A 26,197-nucleotide genomic window follows, 5' to 3' on the forward strand; every position below is an offset into this window, starting at 1 on the left:
TCTGAAGGAGGATAATGAGGTAGCTGTGCGCATATTTTCCAGAGCCCCTTTCAAATGGTGGGATGCCAGTGGTAAAAATGATGGGGTAGGAAAATGTTTTTGCAGCAGCATTCTTAAAGGATATGAGTGGGGCAAGTCTGCATTTGTCAGAGCCAGAGACAAGGATGTTGCAGTAATTGAGATGGCAGATGATGAGAGCCTGGATGAGAGTTTAGCTGTGTGAATGGATAGGTATGGCCATATCTTAGAGATATTACTCAGAAAAAATCTGCAAGATTTAGACATAACCTGGATATGAGTACCTAGAGAGAGGTCCAAGTCGAAGATTACTGAGTGACAGGCAGAATGGTGTTGTTGTTGACAGTGATTGAGAAAGAGTGGGGAGAGGACTTACAGGGCAGGAGATAAAGAGCTCTGTTTAGCCATGTTGAGCTTGGGCACACAGCTAGACATCCATGAGGAGATGTCAGAGAGACAGGTCAAGATTTTAGTTTGGACAGAAGGAGATAGGTCTGGGAGTAGAGAGGTAGATCTGTGAGTCATCAGAATAGAGATGGTAGGTGAATTTGTGTTTACAGATGAGATTACCAGAGATAAGATATAGATGGAGAAGAGAAGGGGACCAAGGACAGAGCCTTACAGAACACCCATAGGAAGTTGGAGGGTGATGAAGAGGATCCTCCGAAGAACACACTGAAGGAGCAATTAGATAGAAGGAGAATCAGGAGAGGACAGAGACATGGAAACCAAGGGAGAACAAACTGTCAAGAAGGCAGCCATGGTCATTAGTACGAAAGGCAGCTGACAGGTTGACGAAGACAAGGAGGGAGTACTAGTTCTGAGATTTGACTAGGAAGAGGTCATTAGAGACTTTACCAAGAGCCATTTCAATGGAGTGCAAGAAGCGAAAATGAATGGTAGGGGATCTAGTATAGAACTGGAGGAGAGGGACTCCAGACAGTGATTGCAGAGAATGCATTCAATGAGATTAGAGATGAAAAGGAGAGGGGGCAGTAGCTGGAGGTAAGTGAGGTCAAGGATGACTTTGCTTTAAGAAGGGAAAGATTAAAGAATGTTTATGTTGTGAGGGAAAAGAGCCAGAGGAGAGTGAGAGATTAAAAGAGAAGAGTAATGTAGGGTATGAGAGTGGGAGCAAGGGAGATCAGGAGATGAGATGGGATGGGATGGGCTCACTGAGGCAAGTGGAAGTGTTAGAAGAGGAGGAGAGCAGATGAAAAACCATTGCATCTGTTACTGTGGAGGAGGAAGAGAGTTGTAGGAGGGAAAGGGAAGGGAAACCAAGGGGAGAGAGAATCATGTCATAGGTTGTCAGTTTTCTCTTTGAAGAAATTAATGAGATTCTGTGCAGAGAGAGACATGGAGACATGAGGAGGGGAGGGTTTGAGGAGTGAATCAAAGATAGCAAAAAGTGTCTGGGATTGCGGGCATGGGATTAAATTATGTTGGAGAAGTAGGGCTGCTTATCTAACAAGATGGCAGAACTGATAAAGAGAACAAATCTGTAGTGGAGGAAATCAGCCTGGTCACAGGATTTCCATAGAAACACTCTGCAGTGTGAGAGCAGAAGTGAAGGAAGCAGATGTTGGGGGGTGAGCCAAGGCAGGATGGACCTTGTGATGGGAGAGAGAGGCCAAAGAGTCAAAGGTGGAGGAGAGTGGAGCATGGAGATAATCAACAACCACATCAGTAGAAGCAAGAGAACAGAGGACAGGGAGGAGAGAGCTGAGAGCAGATGAAAAATCATCAAAGCTGATGGACTGGAAACCATGGAAAGGTTGAGTGACAGGACAAGGGGAGGGGCTGATGGGTGATGTTGAAAGGGACCAGGTGATGCTCAGAGAGGGAAAATTCAGCAACAGAGATCAGCGAGAGAGAGAGCAGTGCTTGGTGAAGACTTTCTACACATATCTAGCAGCACGGAAAATGTCACAGACTAAGGACTGGAAGCGTTTTCATATATGGCAATGGCAATTGTCCACCACAATAACCATTATGAAAAAGTCCCACAAAACACTATAGTAAAAAACTCAAGAATAGTCTATATTAGCAGGATTTCTTCTCTACAGTATTTTCCCCAGTGTATGCTGCCCTATTTGAGTGTTGATGTGGAGATCTACATTGAAACAGATCCATTTATTGCCTTTCAAGTGAAGCTCTTCTTGGTAGCAATGGCTACTGCTATTTACTCTTAGTCCCTAGTCTGTACATTGCACGAAGATTTTAAAATGTAACAGTATCACTGGGCTCCTTTCCAAGTCCTATCTTGTTTTTACTCTGTGCACATGGTAGAAAATCCAAAAAGAGGTCACCAGTCTTTTCAAGAAAGAGTGCGGAAAGAAATGATATTGTATTACCGGCCTTCGGATGGTACTGATATTTTGATAAATAAAAGCACAATGATCAAGTGCCAACTTTTAAAATATTAATTATGAAATTGTTAACCAATACAACATGAATATAAAGATAGACACAATAAAGCTTTAACCTTATGACAATAATGGAGTGCTATTTCTGCTTTTCGTTGCCATCTAAACCTGCCTTGAACCTACCTATAAATCAGCATGGAGGCCATTTCATTGCAGCAGTTTCCTTGTGAGTAAGATAAAATAAATTAATAATAATACCTAGTGCTTTTTATCCACAGATCTCAAAGCACTTTACAAAAGAGGGCAGTATCCTTATTCCCATTTTGGGGATAACGGTGGCACTGGGAAATAAAGTGGTGTGCCCAAGGTCATCCAGCAGGCCAGTAGCAGAGCTGAGAATAGAACACAGGTCACCTGAGTCTCAGTCTAATGCTCTATCCTTAAAACCTGTCAAAACAAGTTTATCTACACTGACCTATTCAGAAAGGTGTTTGTTTGCATAAGATAATTACATTTTTCCTACATTAACTGTGACAAATATATTTTTAGTACACTAAATACAAAATAAAAAATGTTAAGTGGTAAAACCTTTTCCAAGCATTTGGTCAGAACAGCAATATCTTTACATTAAAATGCCCAGATTTCTAGCTCTCTGGCTTTATACGTCAGAGCTATCATCCCCTGTTGATCTTTAAATCTTTTCTGCATACACCACAAGGCTGGTACTTTACTGGAAGGTCTCTCAGAATTGATTTGATCAACATCATTAGAATGGGTGAATTTACATCTGATTACAAGATTAAAATGTACTGTGTATGTACACATTTGAGATTAAGACACTGTCTCTGTTAACTTCTTTGTGTGTATCAAATAGAAAACAAAATTGAACCTTTTAAAAAGAATCCCTAAAGGAGTATATCAGGTATAGGAATGTTTCTATTAAACACATTATAACTGGTTCCTACTGCACAACAAACAATAAACCAAAAGAAATACAAGACCTTTTTTCCTCATATAGAGGAAAATACGTATAGTGCTCAGTGCTGGCGTGCTGAACTGCTGAGGAACGTTTTCTTACTATCTGAACCTTAGCCCTGTGGCACATGAGAAGTGACTCCCTATTCCTGGGGGTTCAGTCCCATCTTTTTTCCTAGGTTTTTTCCCCATCAGCAAACAGAGCTAACTGGATCAAATTAAACAGCAGACATTGATCCCTAGAAAGCATTAAAAAAACCTGGTATTTCTTTTGTATAACTTGTGATATCCTGGGTCTCAAACTCAGGCCTGGGAGTCGCCAGGCAGGCACCACATCCTGGGCTCCACCCAACGTGTTCTGAAACCTGGTGGGCCAAAAAGCTGGTAGGACTATAGCCTCAGCCAAGGCATCAAAGACAGAAGCCCCAGTTGGAGGATTGCCCTGCTCCAACCATGCTATTTAAGCCAGAAGTCAGCACTGGAAGTTTGTCTGAGCAACAAGCTAAGTTCCTATTGTGGCTGCATTGGCCCCTGCTTGTGCTGCCTCTTGCATCCAACTCTCTTCCTGATTCCTCCTCTACTTCTGGCTCCTACCTCACCCTTACCTTCACTCCTGTTCCCACTATGCTCCTGTTCCATGCTTGATTCTTGCCTCTCCTCCAATTCTTGATCTTACACCTCGTCTCCAATCATCAGTTACTAGTCCTGGCTCTGACCCTGGGCACCAACTTCTCACCCTGACTCTGGCTTGACCCTGGGCTCTGGCATTTGGCATCTGACTTCAACTCTGTGACACTCCGCTTTGATTCCTAGTTCTGATTCTGGCTTGCCCCCTGGCTCTGGTAATCAGCAGTTGACTGTGGTGCTGACCCTGGGCTTCGTTCCCCAACCTGGACACCTGCTCTGCTCACTAGACCTGACTCCTGCTCTGACTACTAGGCCAGACTGCCTACATCCCAGTCCATAGCATAACTTCATCTGTCTTTCTTCATTTTTTATTATTAATCACAATTTCATGGAAATAACATGTTTGTTTCTTACATGTTCATCTCTTCCTGTGACTTATTCTGGACTTGTAGTCATAGAGATAAATTCTGCTCTCAATTCATTTGAGGTCACACCATAAGTGCAAGTACCGGGGAAGGGATATTCTCCTTCCCAATGTTTTAGGTAGGTCATTTGTCCCAACTCTTACCAGGGCTCATTTGTCATATAAAATGCTAATCCTGATCTGCAAGAGTGAAAGAGGTGCTGAAGTCTCCTGGCTGCCCAATATTCTAAAGAAAGAAATCTCTTTTGCTTTGCTAAACCTGAAGTAGGCTGTGTGGGGAAGAAGCTTTGAAGAAGGCTGCGTTTGGGGTGAATCTTACATGGGTTCTACTTCCCCATATTGCTGTTTTGTTTTTTCCTTGGCTTTGTTAATGGTGAATATTTCATAGAATCATAGAATATCCTGGGATCAACATGGCTACAGCAACACTGCATGTAACTATTGTAGGTTATCACCAGAAAAATAAATGTATACACCTCTATTTTATTTAGATTTAAAAAAAAAAAAAGATCTTGAGTAATGAATTGGCGGATTAGTGGATCATCAATGGGATGATTTAGTTGGGGATTGGTCCTGCTTTGAGCAGGGGGTTGGACTAGATGACCTCCTGAGGTCTCTTCCAACCCTAAACTTCTATGATTCTATGAAATGTAGCGCTGGAAGGGACCTCCACAGCTCATCTCGTCTAGCCCCCTGCCTGAGGAAGGACCAAGTAAACCTAGACCATTCCTGATAGGCATTTGTCTAACCTGTTCTTAAAAAACTCCAATGATGGAGATTCCACAACCTCCCTTGGAAGCCTATTCCAGAGATTAATTGGTTAAAGTTTTTCCTAATACCTAACCTAAATCTCCTTTGCTGCAGCTTCAGCCCATTACTTCTTGTCCTACTTTCAATGGATGGAGAACAATTGGTCACAGTCTTCTTTATAACTGCCCTTAGCATATCTAAAGACTTATCAGGTCCCCCTGCGGTCTTCTTTTCTCAGAATAAATACACCTAGTTTTGTCAACCTTCCTCATATGTCAAGTTTTCTAAACCTTTTATCTTTTTTTGCTCTCCTTTGGACTCACTCCAATTTATCCAGTCTTTCCTAATGTGGCATCCAGAACTAGTCCCAGTACTCCAGCTGAGGCCTCCCCAATGCCTAGTAGAGCAGGACAATTACTCCCCATGTCTAACATACGACATTTCCGTCAATACTGCTGTGAATAATAATAGCTTTTTTTGCAACTGCATCACATTGTTGTCCCATATTCACTATAACCCCCAGACCCTTTTCTGCAGTACTACTGCCTGGCCAGTTATTCTCCATTTTGTAGTTGTGCATTTGATTTTTTTTCTTCCTAACTGCAGTACTTTCCACTTGTCTTTACTGAATTTCATCTTGTTGATTTCAGACCAATTATCCATTGTGTCAAGGTCATTTTGAATTCTAATCCTGTCCTCCAAAGAGGTAGCAATCCCTCCCAGCTTGGTGTCATCTGCAAATTTTATAAGCATACTCTCCACCCCATTATCCAAATCATTAATGAAACTATTGAATAGTACCGGACCTAGGGCACATCCCTGTGGAATCCTGTTAGATACATGCTCCCAGTTTGACAGCGAACCATTGATAATTACTCTTTTTCAACTAGTTGTGCATCCACTGATAGTAACTTCACCTAGACCAGTGATTCTCAAAGCCAGTCCGCCACTTGTTTAGGGAAAGCCCCTGGCTAAGCTAACATGATTCACAGCATGTTAGTTGTGGAAATGTCTAATATTAAAACCACTTAACATATATTGAATTGTTTGGGACAGCTTTTGAGTTTTATTAGTATTGTATCAATATAATGTATTGAAATACCAGCCTCAGTGACTAGCTCAACTGAATTTGATATTGTAACTTTCATTTGTTTCAAGCATTCAGCTCTATATGTACTATTATTGTATGCTTTAATAGAGTTAAGTTGGACAATGCTACTCCAAACAGTCATAGATACTCTCTCAAGACCTGTATGTGGTATACACATTTCTTGCAAGCTTTGTTTGGGCAGGGAAGAGAAAAGTGGAAAACATGAAGTTGTGTTTTTTTTTCCAAAGGCGAAACTGTTCAAGTAAATACAATGTTTTTCAAACTTTTGCAATGTACCAGCAATTCACAATTAGCACAATAACGTGGTCTCTATTTGATACTAAATCTCCAAATTCACCAAACACTACAGATTTAGGAAGGAAATTTAAATTCCTCATTCCCCTTGATCTCCCAATAGTCTTCTGTGCCCAAAAGAGGATGATCTGCTTTTTCTCAGTGGCAAAGAGGAAAATTTTAGAGCACATGACAGTTCAGGAAATCTGCTAGATGGTACAATATACATCACTTCATCATCATATATTTTATAGGGCTAGCTCCCAGGAAACCAATTTAACCTAATGATAATGAATGGCACTGACGGCTACTTAACTGGGCCAGTATTAGCATATATTCTGCTTAGTGGGAACATATTCAGCAGATCCGAAGAGTTAAGTGATGCTTATATCCTCATGTTAAATATGCATGAAATAATAAGCTTCACTCTGTTAGTAAAGATGTTGCCAAATAGCAGTTAAATGAAGAAATAAAGATTAAATGTAATGAATACTCTTTTTAGTCTAGGTGTGCTTTTTTTTTTTTTTTTTGGCTAGTACAGCATTTTGTCATTTTACAACTTTCAAAACTTTTTAAAAAATGCTCTCTCTTAGCTGACTGTCCTTTTGCTTATCTACAAATGGACACTCACAAAAGTTAATGGAAATTAACTAAAGGTGTGAATTTAAACTGGATTAATAGAACCACATTAAACCCCTGTTTGGACACACTTATTCAGAATTAAAATGATATTAATTTGATTTAGTTTAATTCTCTTTAAAAGTAAATTAAGCTAAATCACATTAAGGCCAGTTTAATTCTGAATGGGAGTGTCTACAAAGGGGTTTAATGAGGTTTAATCCACTTCAAAAAATTACTTGGATTAATTTTCCTAAGTATCCTGATTAGACAAGCCCTAATACTTTTGAAACCTCCCAACACATTGTGGGGGAAATCTTAACCCTACTGAAGTCAATGGGCATTTTGCCATTGACTTCAGTAGGACCAGGATTCCATTCTACGTGTGAGCAAAAAGCTCAGGAGTTAAATTTCCAAAGCCTATGTCCCACTGATTTTCACTTTGGTGTTAAGCTGCTGCTCCCCAGAAATTAGTAGACCAGCTCATGTGAAAACCAGCCTCTACAGGGTGCAAACCATGAGCGCACTAGGAAAAGTCAAGGTTGGATGCCAAGCACTGAAATTTATCAATCTTCAAGGACTAAAGTTGGACCAGAAGCTGGAAGTTGTCAAGTACAGGCAAGTTCCCAGTACAAGATTCACATCTGGACAAAGTGACACAGGAACTGGGGACAAGACAGGCTGGGGATTTAAGCACATAACCTTAGACAGATCTGCATGCAGATAAACCACTATATCTGGCAGAATAGGACTGTACGCCTTGCTGTCCAACATTATTCATTTTGGAACTATTCATGTTATAAGAGACCTTTTTAACAGGATATTCTATTTGTAAAGTAGATGTAAAGTTAAGATTAAGGTTAATAATATTCAGAAATTACACACGGAATTAATCTCTAATATTCTGTGGTGTTTGTTTACATGAATAATGTTTTTCAGTGGCAAAAGATGTTAATGAAGGCCCCAATCATGAAAACATTTAACCACATGCTTAACTCAAGCACCAGAATTGTCCCATTGATTTCAGTATATACAAGTAAGAAAATTTACTAAATTGCAGTTACAGTATGGTAAATTAGTAGAACATATGGTATCACTCTTGTGATTCAAGTTGTTTTAGATTATACGCCTGCTAACATGTATAAAAACTTTAATCACCTGACAAGGCTCCAATTCAAGACAGTATTCCTGATCAGGAAACGTGCTTAAGCACATGCTTTAACTGGTTTCCTGAATCAGGGCCTAACTAAGCATACTGCATAGTCCTATTCATGTGCTTAAAGCTAAGCTTGCAGAGTTAAGTCCTGAATCAACTTAAATCACTGGAGAAATATCAAATGTTTTACAAATATTACCATTGTGTAACTTCAGTTTATGAAACAACATTCTCATTTGTGTAAAATTTAATACTTTAAATGCTGGCATGTTTTCTGTTTGCAAATCCCAAAATAAGACTTTATATCAACTACTATTCCACATTAATAATATTCACATTAAATGTACAATTGTTTTGATGGTTATTAAATTATCATCAATGTGGTTATAATCAGATTGCCTCAAAAACTGCTAAAATGATAACTTTTCATCAAAACCTTTTCCCTTTGCTTTGTTTTTTGCTCTCAGGAGAACAAACTACTGAATGTACTATTCAAAAAAGCTCATTTTATCATGGGCAAAACATTTGGAAAGGGAAATCAAATGAAAAATATAATTCTTTCATTTGTTATAGTCAAGGGACTAAAACTCTCATGTACAGCCTTAATTTATCACTATGGAGGCTATAAAGTTATATAAAATGTCCTTACTTGTATTTTAAACAGTTAGAAAAATATGCACAGCCAAATTAATGAAACCAGAAAAATGCCATATTATTCAAAGTTTAGTTTTGTTTCCAAACTCAAGATATCATGAATAAATTAGCCATAAAATGAAATGACAAAATAGAATGTATGTTCTCAAAACTGGCAAAACAGCATTCTGTCTTCCTGAAAGACTTTGAACAAGCCAAGTAAGAGCCCTGTGAAGCTTTTCATATTTTGAGAACACTATTAGTGCTCAGTGTACAGTAAATTTGTAAGTCTCATAAAAGATTTTTCATACTAAATCCTAAAGAACAAAATGTTAATATGTACAGAAATAGTTAAACATTTTATTTCATTTGGCCATAATGTGCATCTGTTTAGACTAAATATTTAAATGATATCTTTACCTTTCTACCAGAGTACAGAACAGCATCTAGTTGCTCCAGAGTTAAGGATCTAGCTAAATTTCTATTTAAAGCTGAATTTCATAGCTCCTCTAAAATCCAGAAGAAAACTCAGATTAGCTTGTAAATTTGTAGGGCATATCTGGGAAAGGGAATTTAGAGTCATTTGCACTAGAGATTTCAGAGAGAGAGAACACTCCAAAAAATATCTGTTTGTAAAGTTGCAAAAGTCTTAACACATTTTCCACAGACCTAGAAATAAAAAGAGCAAAAGAGACATAAAATGTATATCACTCAACTCTCTTTGCCGAGTCTAGCGTATAGTGCCCCAAAGATGTGTAATTTAAACTACTAAATGCTATTAGACCTTCTTTTTAGAATTACTTAGTGGAACCATGAAGTATTGCTGATCCACTTATGGACTGCCAGCACAATGCACAGACTTCTCAGCTACATTCCTGACAAAGCTAGAGCTACCAACTCCCCCACGCTTCTTTATCCCTCTGAAGATAACAGGAAACGTGGGAGGGATGTTGGGGAGAGACCTGGGAGCTGAAATTCTGTTGAGAGTGCAGGTAACAAGCTCATCTCTCCCAGCAGATTTCCCAAATAGCAAACTTCCTATAGATGACCAGCTCATAACCTGAATCTGATGAACCAAAGCTGGGTCCTTAAGCCAGGACTAGAGCTCTACAATCTACTCCAGCTGCTCCTCTCCCTATCTCCTTGTCCCTAGGTAAGAAGAGACAGGGAGAAGGCAAAGAGGGGACAAGAAGATGGAATATTTGTGGAGCAGACACACAAATTCCACTCCTGCTGCTCCTACCTGTCCCCCCAACCCCCGTTCTCAGTAGATGGCAGGTGGATTATTTAAGGTTGCTGGGGGCTGATGGGTACTTCTGTCCCATCATCAGACTCACTGCAGTGCCTGTAACTTTGTCAACCAACATGGCATCTGAAACAGGCAGAATGGGTCCAGCAGTGGAGTTCCTGTTTCAGCTGCACAATTTGGTCCAGTTGCTTTCCTCCCCATTTCCCTGCTCCGTCCTTGCTCGGCCTGACCCTTGGGATCAGGGCCAGCTCCCGTGTTTTTGCTGCCCCAAGCGGCAAAAAAAAAAACCAAAAAACTTGCCGCCAAACAGGGAGGCGGAATCCTGCCCGCCAAACACGGAGGTGGACTGATGGCGCGGCCGCTGAATTGGTGCCAGCGACCGAAGAACAGTCGCGTCCCCGCCACTGAATTCCCGCTGCTGCCGAGGGCAGATTGGCGCCCCAGAGCCTGACCTCCTGCTACCCCTTTATATTTGCTGCCCCAAGCACTTGCTTGGTTCGCTGGTGCCTGGAGCCAGTCCTGCTTGAGACAGTGAGGATGGGAGAAGAAAGTGGGAAGGGAAGTACCTGGAGTTGGTTGTAAGGCCCAACCTCAAATTCCACTGCTGGGCCTGTTCCCGGAAAAGGCAGGGAAGGGAGGACAGTGGCTTTTAAATTGGCTTGGGAGCAATGATAGCAGCTCCATCACTGACACAACTTTTCCCCTTAATAAAGATCCAGGTCTTGGCCAGTGGGTGCACTGTGCCAGTGGGAAGTCACATGTCGTTAAAAAATTGGAATTCAGAAACAATTGAACATTTCTATTTCTGACAAAGCAAGGAAAGTTTGGCCCAGGGCTGCCACTGGCTGCCATTCTGAGGCTGGAAAAGTCAGGATGAACTAGAGAGAGAGTGCATTGCCTAGAATGTCCTTGATCCATGCAACATAGATTTTGTCTAGGTCTAGGACTCGGGTTTCAGCTTGGCTAGAATTGGTCTCTCTGAGCCAGATGACGACCCGTGTGGACTTCAACTAGATATGTTCATTTTTTTCTAAATTCCAATTTTTTCAGCAAAATTTGACTTCCTCAGCTCAGTGCCCCCACTGGCCAAGATCTGGATCTTTTTTAAGGGAAAAAGTTGCTTCAGTGATAGAACTGCTGTCACTGCTCCCAAGCCAATTTAAAAGCCACTGCCTTCCCCTCCCTGCCTTTTCCCACCATCTGCCCGCTCACTGCTGCCTGTTGTTGGTAGAGGAGGTAGGTAAAATGTCCACAGAGCTCCTTAATCATGCTGGCCAAGCCACTCTTAACGCCACAAATTGCTCCCATCCTCAACTGAGAGAATCCAAAACCCAGTGATTTTATCATATCCTCACTCCCTAACAGATACATTCATTCACTCATGGAACAGAAACAATACTGAGTGACTAGGTTACAACTGAACCCACTTTGGGAGTAATCTATCGGCTAAAATTTGTTTGTATAAAATATTCATTGAATCATTCTGGATAATGAACACACTTGCAATATTAAAAATCTGTTCACAATACAGAAAAGGAGGCAACGTCTGTCAATTAGATTGTTTGCTCTGAATAGTTCACCCAACACTAAAAAAGGCTGCTAGTGGTGTCCCACATGATTTGTTCAGGTCATGTTAAATCTCCTGGACAGAGGATCCCGGATGTTTTGCAGTTTGGAAATTATCTGCTTTAGTCTTACAGCTATCAAGTAAACTATAGAGAAGGGTAAGAAGTGAAGATAAGATGGATTCTCTTGGGATCCAGCTGCCAGTTGATTAAGCACATCAGAAAGACAGGAAGTGTAGTGTGAAATACACAGCTCAAGGTCAGAATTAGCTGAGAGCCTACACTGACAAGAGGCTAACCTGCTATGGCTATAAGGATCCTTCTTAAAGGGGTTGTATACATGGAAATGTTTAATCTAAAACAGGATGAAGACTGCAGGAATAGAAAAAAGGAATGAAAATCCTGAGGTCTGAAATGAAGAAAATAACCCGTAGTTTTTATGTTAAAATGTACGATCCAAGGAAAGGAGAAGTGCCCAGAAAGCCACAGAGGACAGAGCATATAAACTGAAAATTGAAATCACAACACAAGAAAGACATAAATCAAATAGTTGAAAGGCAAAAAGAAAAGAGGATGCATATAGACAATTTATTTTGTTTGATTAGTGTCACTGTTAATTCCTCACTCCAGAGCTACCCCTCTAGGCACAAAGACTAGGGGCAGGGAGTTCAGGTGCTTTGGCTGGGAAATCCAACCCTAAATTCCACCCACTTGACTTCCTGCTAGAAGAATACTCCTGAAGTTGCAAAAGATAATAACTTGTTCCAAGTTAAACAAGCATTAGCTGTGAAACTTTTGGGGGGCAGCCAGCAAAGGGGAAGGAACATACATACACCAAGCTTTGGAAGAGGGCAGAAATGAAAAAAAGATGTCACTAACTGCTGAGTTTATGGATGGTTTCAGATTAGTGGAAACAATAATCAAAGAAAGAAAATAATCAATTAACAGTGTTCCAATTCTTCATGTCTCCATTGCTGTGGGAAGTAGCAAGCAGTGAGAGAAAATAAAATAGAAGTTGGGAAATTGAGATTATCAGCATCCCTAAGGGAAATGGAAATTTATCTTGGAACCATGGACTGGAGAATATGCTTCCTTTGGAAGATATGCCTGAAGAAGTCTTAAGGGTCAGTTTGTTGTCTTTGAAAGTAGAAATTTTGTCTGGTGTTGACCTTGCAGATCTTCAGCTAAAGCTCTATCAGGATGTTGTTGGTAATTTTAGGTATGGCTTACCAGCTGCTCTATATGATTCTTTGATACATCATTTAATCCACCCAGCCCTGATTTTGTGGATTTAACCCCTATGCAATCTGAGTAGAAAAAAATAAAGAAGGCTGAAGATCTTCTGAAATCCTTGGTGCATTTTAAATACATCTTGACTGCTCTTAGCCTGATTCTTCATTCCAATACACCGGTTTTATGGGGTTTAACTCCACTTACTTCTCCACTGATGTAGGTCAATAAAACATTTTCTGGACCAAAAGCTTCTGTGATTGAAGTAAAAATTTACATTCTGAAGTGTGATTTTTTTTTTATATATCCTCACATGAAGGTGCAATGGAATCATTCGTGAATTTTACGAATCAGATGGATTCAATTTGCTCCAAATAGGCTATATAAGGGGTGGGCCTTTCTCAAGGCCAGAGGGAGCAGGTGACTGGGATACAGGAGGCCCTGCAAGGAAAATCCTAGTTTAAGGTTTGATAGGTTTTACTGATAAATCAATTAAAAGCTAACTCACAGTAAAAGGGTAAATTTTCACTTTGTATAGTACACATGTGCTTTGTTCATAGTGTGGGAATTCCATCTCCTTTCATCCCCTCTTGGAAGTGTCTCACCAAATACTTTGGCTCCTGAGCATTTTGAAGAAATTCTTTGTCTTTTGAGTACCCATGGTTTTTAAGGATGCTTGGAAGACAGCTGAAGGAATGTTTGAAATCTCATTTCTGAGTTCCTTCAGTGTTTCCAGCTTCAAATTCTTTTGGGGGAAAAAAAAACACCTTCCAATAAAATAACCGTATCTATGGTTAATGAAGCCACAATAGTATCAATTTTAGGAAGAGAGATTAAACTAGATTTTGGCCCCGATTCTATATTTTCATGAGATGGTAGCTGATTTTTTTTAAACATTGTCTAGCTTTTCCCTGTCATAGGTTAGTCCTTCCTTACTTAGAAGTGGAAGATAGGCAACCACACATCAAGTAATGTCCCTTAATACTGAAGCACTTATCCATGGTCAGTTGTACCAAAAGGTCCTAAGAAGGTCAGAATGCTCAAAATAGCCAACTGACTCGAATCTAAAACAGGCAGATCATCATTCATAATCATGACAACCAGGGTTTAAATTAAAAAGGAAGGCTAGAAACCCAAATTTAAATCCCTCCCAGAGTACCAGTGATGTCTAAGAATGCTGGGCCTGTTTGAATCCTGGGGAGGGATGGACCTAAATCTTCACAAAAAAAGGTGAAATTTAAGACCGAACAGTAACTGATAAATAGTCTGATATTAGGAGATGATTTCTTGATAAGGGAGTATACCTCAGCTAGTAGCTCAAAAATTGTAAAGAAAGAATGTTTCGTTTCTGGAACACCCAAAGCCATATACAGACTATGTTCTATAACTCTTCGAAACAACCCTGTATTTCAGAAGTTTCAAATAATTTCCTCTATAGTATGATGTGGACTCGAGACGAAAGCTTCCTTTGTTAACCTTTATATAGGGGTTTCATAGACCATGAGACAAATTCACACTGACAAACAGTTGGCAACTCCACTGAATAAGGTTGCCAACTTTCTAATCGAACAAAACTGAAGTCTCTTGCCCCTCCCATTCCCGGCCCATGCCCTGAGGCCCTGCCCCGCCCTACCCCTTCTCTGAGGGAATGATTTAATGGAGATACACCTTCTTTCTGACCTCCAGCATCCTTGGCATTTGAGTTAAGAGCCAAAAATGCCACATGTCCTACATCGTGTAATTGTTTTGTGACATGGAGAAACAACTACTAGATATTGTTGCTGTCTGAGACCACTAAACTCAATTAGAGTGAAATTCAGTTCAGCATATAACCTAAGTAATCAAGCTTTATGCAAGAGAAAGGCACTCCAAGATGAAGTCAGGATACAGAACTGCAGCACCACCGTACGCATCTACTGCCCATAGAGTGGGATAGTGGCTGAATGCCTTCCACATGATTCTACTGGATCTGAATAATCATTGCTCCCATTGATCTACTGCCAGTCTTCAAAGCTGACCTACATGCTGCAGAACACAGAATTAGTACAGAGGTCCCCTGATGCTCTGCCCCATGTTGTCTTACCACGGAATTTAAGTGGTGTCGAGAACTGTGCACTAACCGTCCACACCAGGAAGAATTTCACCCTTAATTTTTGACTAAAATCAAACACGAACCAAGGCCTTCAGACCTGAAAGATCAGTGTCTTACGTCCATGCACAGCACGCATATATCTCCCGAGAGCTCCATCATCAGAACCTTACCCAGTATGCAGAGACTGTTCTTATACCTTATAATCGCCTAAATGCACAGTATCATCTTTTCTTTGCAGATCAACACATTTTAAAATTTCCTAACTAGATCTATTCAGTTTTCCTGGTTACAATCAATACCATTTTGAACAACCTAGAGCTGAGCTGCCTTTTCATATAGTACATGACAAAGTTCTGTCAAATTAACACAGCCTTAACTAAAGATCACATAAAATCTTTGGTTAAAATTTGGAATCTGAAAGTCTGCTTTTCTTCAGGTATGATGCAAAACTGCCATTTCTTTTGCTTTCTTTCCTTTGATTCATCTTAACTATATCTTATTGTAAGGCTCACTTTAGACCCAGATTTATCTACATATCAACAAACTCTGTCTAAAAAATACCAGTAAGCACCAGTAATATGAAATTTTGAAACTGATATTAAAGATGACAACCTCTCATTATCCCAAGCTTCTGATATTCCTTGTCGCATCACTGTTTTAGGCTTTTGTCGTGCACATTAAAAAGATCAGTGTCTCACAGGAAGCTCAAGGAGAGCTCACAGCCCTATATGTTTGATTTAGCTCAGTCCTGTTAACGTTTGGTCTGTTTTAATCCTCTATTAAACCTTGTCAAAGAAACTACAAGAGTTTCATCGTCTGCATTATGAACTTCCATGCCTGATTCTACTCCTTCATATTTTATACCAAGATAACTGAATTAATTGAGTTATTCCTGATTTACTCCAGTTTAACAGAGATGAGAATCAAGCTGTAACAATCATAGTATCTTACACTGGAATCTGATTTTCTATTTTCAGGATTTCCTTCAGCAACTGGATAATTAACAATTGGAATCTTACACTCTTTTCATACAGATCTCTCAATCTCATTGACACCAGTTCTCCCACAATGACATGTTATGTATTTGGAGTTGCCTATAATAATAATAATAATAATTATGTGTTGACCTCATTAGTGTAAAGTTTACTATACACATATATTGAGATAATTCAGTAGAAAGACTGAGATAATTCAGTAGTAAGGAAGTGCATCCAGGAAGGGGGGAGTGGATCCAGATATATACTTGAGGGATAATGCAAGAGCCATTTGCTTTGAGGCTGTGGTGCAACCCCCCTGATGGACTTGCCAGACTGGTCCTGGAGAAACCTATCAGTCTCCGTGAAGGGTGAGGTGTATCAACGGAACTGGGGGGGAGGAGCGGGCACGGAGTTTAGAGAGATACATAAGCCTTCAAAGACAGAGACAGGTTTTTGAGACTGAGAACCCGAAGTTTTCTGCATGCTGGTCTGTGAGAAGTCAGACCTACCAGGGTCCCTGTCAGAAGGCTGGATAGAGCATATAGGTAAGACAGACATGTGTATAGGTCTTAAGATCCTTTTCTCTGGAATGCTTTGTTTGTATGGCTAAACAAACAATACTTTTGTTTTGAGAAGTCTGATTTGGGTCATGATAATCTGTTGGTCACAGGCTCCCACAGGGAAGAACCATAGATACCAAACCTAGCCAGACCTGAAGGGTAAGCACTGTTGATCCACAGGGCAGTGGGACCTGTATGAGTACAGAACTGAATTACATGTTTACAGCACACAGCTTTCTGTGCAATTTTGAATTATTATCCATTCTCAAAAAGTGATTATTAGAGAAAAATCTGTTGGATAAAGTAGACTTTGTGGTCCTAAATCAAAAATACAAAAATATATTTTTAAATTGTTCAGTGTTTAGTGATAACTGAATCTTACTTTGGTAGACATGATTATATAAACTACATTAATGTATTTATGCAATGTACCATAAAGTCATTGATACTTAGATTAATTTAATTTTAGACAGAACTTAAATTATATAAAATATTATGAACAAGATCTTTCATTTGAAGTTGGTTCATTTACTGTAAATTGAAATGGTTTAGTTGTTTTCCTCCTTTTAATCTATTAAGCTAGGTGGCCACCTGCTAATAATTAAGATAAATCCGTGTGTTCAAATTTTAATATTCAACTCCAGATTTCTAAAATAGGACAATTAATGCAATGTATTAGGGCAGGGGTTCTCAAACTGGGGGTCGGGACCCCTGAGCGGGTCGCAAGGTTATTACATGGGGGGTCGCGAGCTGTCAACCTCCACCCAAACCCCGCTTTGCCTCCAGCATTTATAATGGTGTTAAATATATAAAAAAGTGTTTTTAATTTATAAGGGGGGGAGGTCGCACTCAGAGGCTTACTATGTGAAAGGGGTCACGAGTATAACAGTTTGAGAACCACTGATTAGGGGAAGACTTAGTATGGGAGTACAGTCATCCACAGGTCTAAGACACAACCATTTTTATTAGGGCTGTCGATTAATCACAGTTAACTCACGCGATTAACTAAAAAAAATTAATCATGATTAAAAACATTAATTGCAATTAATCACAGTTTTAATTGCACTGTTCAACAATAGAATACCAACTGAAGTTTAGTAAATATTTTTGGATGTTTTACTACATTTTCAAATATATTCATTTAAATTACAACACAACACAAAGTGTACAGTGCACACTTTCTATTACTTTTGATTACAAATATTTCCACTGTAAAAGTGACAAAAGAAATAGTATTTTTCAATTCACTTCATACAAGTACTGCAGAGCAATCTCTTTATCGTGAAAGTGCAAGTTACAAATGTAGATTTTTTTTTTGGTACATAACTGCACCCAATAACAAAAAAATGTAAAACTTTAGTGCCTACAAGTCCACGCAGTCCTACTTCTTGTTCAGCCTATTGCTAAGAGAAACAAGTCTGTTTACATTTACGGGAGACAATGCTGCTCGCGTCTTAATTACAACGTCACCTAAAAGTGAGAAAAGGCATTCACATGGCACTTCTGTAGCCAGCATTGCAAGATATGCTAAACATTCACGTGCCTCTTCATGCTTGGACCACCATTCCAGAGGACATGCTTCCACGCTGATGATGCTTGTTTTAAAAAATGTGTTAATTTATGACTGAACTCCTTGGGGGAGAATTGTATGTCTCCTACTCCATGGTTTTACCCACATTCTGCCATATATTTTGTGTTATGATAGTCTAGGATGACAACCCAGCATATGTTGTTTGACTTAAGAACACTTTCACTGCACATTTGACAAAACACAAAGAAGGTTCAAATATCAGATTTCCAAAGATAGCTACAGCACTCAACCCAAGATTTAAGAATCTGAAGTGCCTTCCAAAATCTGAGAGGGATGAGGTGTGGAGCATACTTTCCGAAGTCTTAAAGAGCAACACTCTGATGCAGAAACTACAGAACCCAAACCATCAAAAAAGAAAAGCAACCTTTTGTTGGTGGCATCTGACTCAGATGATGAAAATGAACATGCATTGGTCCGCACTGCTTTGGATCATTATCGAGCAGAATCCGGCATCAGCATGGATGAATGTCCTCTGGAATGGTGGTTGAAGCATGAAGGGACATAAGAATCTTTAGCACATCTGGCACATAAATATCTTGCAATGCCAGCTACAACAATGCCATGCAAACGCCTGTTCTCACTTTCAGGTGACATTGTAAGTAAGAAGAGGGCAGCATTATCTCCTGCAAATGTAAAAATCTCGTTTGTCTGAGCAATTGGCTGAAGAAGAAGTAGGACTGAGTGGACTTGTAGGCTCTAAAGTTTTACATTGTTTTATTTTTGAATGCAGGTTTTGTTTGTACAGAATTTTAAATTTGTAAGTTCAAATTTCATGGTAAACAGATTGCACTACAGTATTTGTATTAGGTGAATTGAAAAATACTATTTCTTTTGTTTTTTACAGTGCAAATATTTGTAATCAAAAATAAATATAAAGTGAGCACTGTACACTTTGTATTGTGTTGTAATTCAAATCAATATATTTGAAAATGTAGAAAACATCCAAAAATATTTAAATAAATATTATATTATTGTTTAAACAGTGCGATTAATCGCGATAAATTTTTTTAATCGCTTGACAGCCCTAATTTATATAAAACTTGTCAGCCTCAGTCCCCAGTGGCCATGAATCCTATGACTGTGATGAAGTTTAAAAGTTTTAGTTTTAGAATGCTTTTCTGAAAAGGTAATGAGTTGACAAATGTAGCCCTACTATATCCTGCAGGACTGCTATATAATGTGTGCTACAGGTAAAGAGCAACATGAAACAAAGGCACAATGCATGAAGAAATGTATAATAAATGAATAAACATCAGCTTCTAAACTGATAAATATGAATGCCTTACTGCACTAAAAATAACTCGAACTAAAATGTTTCTCAAAAAGAAAAGGAGTACTTGTGGCACCTTAGAGACTAACCAATTTATTAGAGCATAAGCTTTCGTGAGCTACAGCTCACTTCATCAGATGCATACCGTGGAAACTGCAGCAGACTTTATATATACACAGAGAATATGAAACAATACCTCCTCCCACCCCACTGTCCTGCTGGTAATAGCTTATCTAAAGTGATCATCAGGTGGGCCATTTCCAGCACAAATCCAGGTTTTCTCACCCTCCACCCCCCCACACAAATTCACTCTCCTGCTGGTGATAGCCCATCCAAAGTGACAACTCTTTACACAATGTGCATGACAATCAAGTTGGGCTATTTCCTGCACAAATCCAGGTTTTCTCACATCCCCCCCACCCCCATACACACACAAACTCACTCTCCTGCTGGTAATAGCTGATCCAAACTGACCACTCTTCAAGTTTAAATCCAAGTTAAACCAGAACATCTGGGGGGGGGTAGGAAAAAACAAGAGGAAACAGGCTACCCTGCATAATGACTTAGCCACTCCCAGTCTCTATTTAAGCCTAAATTAATAGTATCCAATTTGCAAATGAATTCCAATTCAGCAGTTTCTCGCTGGAGTCTGGATTTGAAGTTTTTTTGTTTTAAGATAGCGACCTTCATGTCTGTGATCGCGTGACCAGAGGGATTGAAGTGGTCTCCGACTGGTTTATGAATGTTATAATTCTTGACATCTGATTTGTGTCCATTTATTCTTTTACGTAGAGACTGTCCAGTTTGACCAATGTACATGGCAGAGGGGCATTGCTGGCACATGATGACATATATCACATTGGTGGATGTGCAGGTGAACGAGCCTCTGATAGTGTGGCTGATGTTATTAGGCCCTGTGATGGTGTCCCCTGAATAGATATGTGGGCACAATTGGCAACGGGCTTTGTTGCAAGGATAAGTTCCTGGGTTAGTGGTTCTGTTGTGTGGTATGTGATTGTTGGTGAGTATTTGCTTCAGGTTGCGGGGCTGTCTGTAGGCAAGGACTGGCCTGTCTCCCAAGATTTGTGAGAGTGTTGGGTCATCCTTTAGGATAGGTTGTAGATCCTTAATAATGCGTTGGAGGGGTTTTAGTTGGGGGCTGAAGGTGACGGCTAGTGGCGTTCTGTTATTTTCTTTGTTAGGCCTGTCCTGTAGTAGGTAACTTCTGGGAACTCTTCTGGCTCTATCAATCTGTTTCTTTACTTCTGCAGGTGGGTATTGTAGTTGTAAGAAAGCTTGACAGAGATCTTGTAGGTGTTTGTCTCTGTCTGAGGGGTTGGAGCAAATGCGGTTGTATCGCAGAGCTTGGCTGTAGACGATGGATCGTGTGGTGTGGTCAGGGTGAAAGCTGGAGGCATGCAGGTAGGAATAGCGGTCAGTAGGTTTCCGGTATAGGGTGGTGTTTATGTGACCATTGTTTATTAGCACTGTAGTGTCCAGGAAGTGGATCTCTTGTGTGGACTGCACCAGGCTGAGGTTGGTGGTGGGATGGAAATTGTTGAAATCATGGTGGAATTCCTCAAGAGCTTCTTTTCCATGGGTCCAGATGATGAAGATGTCATCAATATAGCGCAAGTAGAGTAGGGGCTTTAGGGGACGAGAGCTGAGGAAGCGTTGTTCTAAATCAGCCATAAAAATGTTGGCATACTGTGGGGCCATGCGGGTACCCATAGCAGTGCCGCTGATCTGAAGGTATACATTGTCCCCAAATGTGAAGTAGTTATGGGTAAGGACAAAGTCACAAAGTTCAGCCACCAGGTTAGCCGTGTCATTATCGGGGATAGTGTTCTTGACGGCTTGTAGTCCATCTTTGTGTGGAATGTTGGTGTAGAGGGCTTCTACATCCATAGTGGCCAGGATGGTGTTATCAGGAAGATCACCGATGGATTGAAGTTTCCTCAGGAAGTCAGTGGTGTCTCAAAGGTAGCTGGGAGTGCTGGTAGCGTAGGGCCTGAGGAGGGAGTCTACATAGCCAGACAATCCTGCTGTCAGGGTGCCAATGCCTGAGATGATGGGGCGCCCAGGATTTCCAGGTTTATGGATCTTGGGTAGTAGATAGAATATCCCAGGTCGGGGTTCCAGGGGTGTGTCTGTGCGGATTTGATCTTGTGCTTTTTCAGGAAGTTTCTTGAGCAAATGCTGTAGTTGCTTTTGGTAACTCTCAGTGGGATCAGAGGGTAATGGCTTGTAGAAACTCGTGTTGGAGAGCTGCCAAGCAGCCTCTTGTTCATATTCCGACCTATTCATGATGACAACAGCACCTCCTTTGTCAGCCTTTTTGATTATGATGTCAGAGTTGTTTCTGAGGCTGTGGATGCATCTTTTCACAGATGTTTGATGCACATACACCTGCCCAGTGTCTAGTCACTACCACTGGGATCGCATCCAGTATATCCAAGGATGGAGAGTGAGAAACTTAAATTGAATTCTTCACAGCGAAATGACTAGCACAGGGATGTAAGGCAGAAGATCATTAGGCCTACGCATTAAAAGGCACAACAGGTATACGCACAAGGAAAGTCATTTGTAAAGTACTGCAAGTGCTGTCACCTCTTTCTCTGTAGAGAGTTTTAAAAAGTGATTTGGATTGCAAAGTTGGATTAGGTAGCTCAATAGTCAAAAAGGTGCTCAAGTGTACTCATATAGGTTTGCAGCAAGTTGAATCTGAACACCAACCCTTCCTCCACCTCCAAGCTTAGGTCAATTTACCATGGTGTCAACAGGAGATGCTCTCCTGCCAACTTACCTTACTCTTCTCAGGGGGCTGGAGTACCAGAGTCAACGGGAGATCCTCTGCCATTGACTTAGCAAGTCTTCACCAGACCCACTAAATCAACACTGCTGCATCGATCGCAGCAGTGCCGATCTACTGGTTAGTGTAGACTGGCCTTAGAAAATACGTCAAAATTACTTCTGATGAGCACATGAGGTATATGCTCATCTGGGACCTGATCCACTGCCTTCAATGAACTTTGAATCAGACCCATAATCAGAATTTCAGCCATGTGAAAAAACCCAACCCAGTTTAAAAATCAAAACCTCATCACAAGAAAGCTTTTGTTGACATCCAAACGGCATGGGGGAGCGGAAGGAATTCAACCTCAGCACAATTTTCACGGACACAAAAATGTTGCAAAACATATTTCATTGTTGCAGGACCTTCAAGAACTTGAAAAATAGTAAATTTAGAGTATTTTCAATTGTGTTTCAATTTTCATTGCTCTTGTATTAAGCACTTCAATAGTAGGAAAGTTTACTTAAGGTAAATGAACAGTATTTGTCCTCAGAAGGCACTACCCAGGATTCCCTTGTGTTCCTTACAGAATCATAAAAAATGGGAGATGATAAAGTCCTCTATCATCACCTGTTCCATCACCAGGACTCCATATTATATTTTTCAGCTGATCCTCATTTCAAATCCCAACAGATTATTGTCCTTTATAGATTAATGCAACTAAAAAGAAATTAAACATTTTATTTTGCTTGTCCTCTGAAGTCCTTAAATAAGGGTTTCAGCACCTTCAGGTTTCCTATTTCCATTATTCCTGGGAAAGTAAAGCATGTGTATTATATTACAAACTGGATTTTATTACAAAAGACAAAAATCACCGACTAATATAGATATTTTAATATGAAAGCACAATGCTTAACAGGTTGATAAATCAAAGCTGCAAAACTAAGCTCAATATAATAAGTTTATCCTCCTACTACTATTATAATATTTTATAGTGGAAATACCAAAGTAATCAAAATGAAAAAGTGTAGGCAGCTTCTACACATGAGAAATAAATGTACCTAACAGTAGCTAATTGGATCTTTGAGCTGTAATGACCCCCTCCCCCAAACTATTATTTTGCATAAAGTGTGCATGACAATGGGGAGGGGAGGCATCAGTGGAAGTGCTGTCTCTATAAATATATAAACTATTCCTAATAAATTCAGGACAATTTATATAATTACATTCTTATTCTGCTTTGTACAATACTCACAGAAAGACTGTAAGAAGGCTCCATTATCACTGGTACTGACATCTTCCCTTGAAGATTCAATTTGGTTAAGTAAAAAATCTTTTCCCCCACAATCCTCTCTTTTTTCATGCGACGTACACCACACAGTCTAAAGCGAACTGCATAATTCCCAATCATCTCAGATTCAACATGATTAAATTTGAATGTCTCTGCGAAGACAGGGCATGGTCCCCGCTGGATGCTCGTTTTTGCTCTCTGTTTCTTTATAGGTAGGAGAACTAGACGTACTTGCCATGAGTTTCCGCCTGTCCTGTTATATGCTGGGATGTCTGTGACAGCTGTCACTGTTACTAGAAGCTTCTGTTCTTGTGAGTCATAGTCAAAAGTCACATCTAGCGTGCCATATTTAGCTACTGGCTCAGGATCAAAAGGTTTAGGAAGCTGTGAAGATGATCCTCGAGCTGACATATCCTAAGGAAGGAAATATAAATACTTTTATTTAAATTTATTTATTTATTTTTGGTATTTTATTATTAAATCTAGCATGGAAATGCATGGTTTTCTCTAAGCAGCATGATGGGACTGTGATCTTTTTGTTCACTTCATAAACAAGGTAATTAAACACTGAAGAATGAAGAGGTGGCTGACTGGCAACCAAGGAAAATCAAAAGCTACTTCCAGCTGGTCAAAATAGACAAACCCAGGCACCAACTGGAAAAGAAAAAGCTAGAACTAATAAAGTGATATTAATGACTTAATTTTTTCAGTTCCACATAAGCGGAGATAAACTGTCATTCATTGTGAGGTGCAATCCAAATATCTGAGTCAAGTGAGGCGTTCTGCAGAATTAAAAAAAAAAAATCAATACTCAGGTTTAACATATTTAACACATTAATACCTGATTTGATGGTAACCGAATATTGTGAAATATATATGACCAGAGCAAGTAATGGGCTGAATGCTGCAGTTGGTTGCACACACAACTCCCACTGCAGTCAGTGAAAGTTGTGCACATGCAGCAGATGGCTAATAGAGCCTGGTATATGTAACTTCCTTAGAAGTATACAAGAAACATACCTATGTCAGAAATGTCTTCTGTACTTGCCATATACAGTATATCAGTTCTTAAATCAATTATTGCTAATGCTTAATTTCTAAAATCTTCAGTGTTCTCATTAGGTGTGCACTTATAAATTTAATAGCTAATAAAATGGTGAGGATATGCTGTTACTTTCTGTTTCAATTAAAATTGCTTTGTTTGCACAATGAACCCTTCTTTAATATGGGTTGATTTTTCCTCCCTTACAATATAAGTAGTTTACTACGAATTTACTCCATTTACATGGTATTGGTAGTTTAGTGAAAGTTAACCTAGCTGTACCTACAAATATATTCTAATCATGGGGCATGATTAAGGCTGTATTTTTAAAGAAAATAAGTGCTATTTTGCGTGAAGCAATGTGTCAGATTTCATAGCACAACTTTCAATTTCATAAATACAGTGAGTGCTGAATATAGTGCTAGAAATGTTTCAGTATCTATCTATCTATCTATCTAAAGAAACAAATAATTTCTACTCACTATTTGACAAAATAATTTTATTTTTAAAAAGTCATGTATAAAGAAATAATTTGTGTGCCTCCCATTCAAACATACAACAATATTTCAGTAAAACCAACAATCTGGAACTCCTACTATAGAAAGTATTTTTTCAGTGGTATTCATTCAGACATAGCATGATGTATAGATGAAAATTCTCTGGCATTTACAATTCAGCAGAACATGAAAAGAATCTTTTAACACATGCAGTGTGGGCTGACCCAAAAGATGACTGACTACTAGGGTGACCAGATGTCCCAATTTTATAGGGACAGTCCTGGGGCTTTTTCTTATATAGGCACCTATTACTCTCTACCCCAATACCGATTTTTCACATTTGCTTTCTAGTTCCCCTTCTGACTACAGTATTTGTCAATCTGTACTTTTTTTTTTCCCATTTGGGAAAGCCAGGTTGCCCATCTATGCACCTATGTTTTCTTTTCCTGTGATTGTCCAGCGATCGCTGGTCTGTGTCAGCAGGCTCAACACAAGTAAGCCCAAAGAACAGGCCAGCTATTTCCAACAAAGCCCTCCCCAGCTACCTCCTGTATTCACAGCCCTTTGTCAGCAATATTGTTTGTTCAGTAACAATCCACATCTCTCAGGTTTTTCCTCTCTGCATTAGCACTATGTTTTTAAAAAGGGGGGCATAAAGTTTCCATGCATGTTTTACACAGCAAATTGCCAACTCCACATTTTCCATTAGATCTGTGATTACCATGAAAATAATACAGTCATAGTCAAGATCAATGACCTATTTCTAAGAAGACATCAGGAGTGAGCAACAGGTCCTCAAATCTCCTTGACATCATTAAAATTACATTCATCCCCATTTATTTATTAAGGAATGGGAAAATTCTAGATCACGGATGGAGCCATTTGACCAAAGGTTGGGCCTGAATCGAATTTATAATACAAAATAGTTTTGATCAAGATAAAGCAATGGTTCCATATGCTTGCATACTGTACCTCAATAACCTGAGTCCAAGGACTGATACAATTAGCAGCTAAAGAAATGCAATGGCTAGTGTGGCAAAAAGGTACTGTATGAATAAGAAATTTTTGAAGTATAATATAGATCA

At 39.6% G+C, this 26,197-nt stretch overlaps 1 protein-coding gene across 3 annotated transcripts in view; it reads right to left on the reverse strand.

The window, feature by feature from the left end:
• SYT14 (synaptotagmin 14) overlaps positions 1 to 26,197 on the reverse strand; it is a 176,384-nt gene that overhangs the window by 9,797 nt on the left and 140,390 nt on the right. For all 3 annotated transcript variants that reach the window (XM_073339005.2, XM_073339008.2, XM_073339004.2), the window contains one exon: positions 23,538 to 23,987. In XM_073339005.2, coding sequence (XP_073195106.1) covers positions 23,538 to 23,987 — 450 coding nt within the window. The remainder of the gene's footprint in view (positions 1 to 23,537; positions 23,988 to 26,197) is intronic.

Source organism: Lepidochelys kempii, chromosome 3 (assembly GCF_965140285.1).
Source record: "Lepidochelys kempii isolate rLepKem1 chromosome 3, rLepKem1.hap1, whole genome shotgun sequence".
In the NCBI taxonomy this organism is placed as follows: domain Eukaryota; kingdom Metazoa; phylum Chordata; order Testudines; family Cheloniidae; genus Lepidochelys; species Lepidochelys kempii.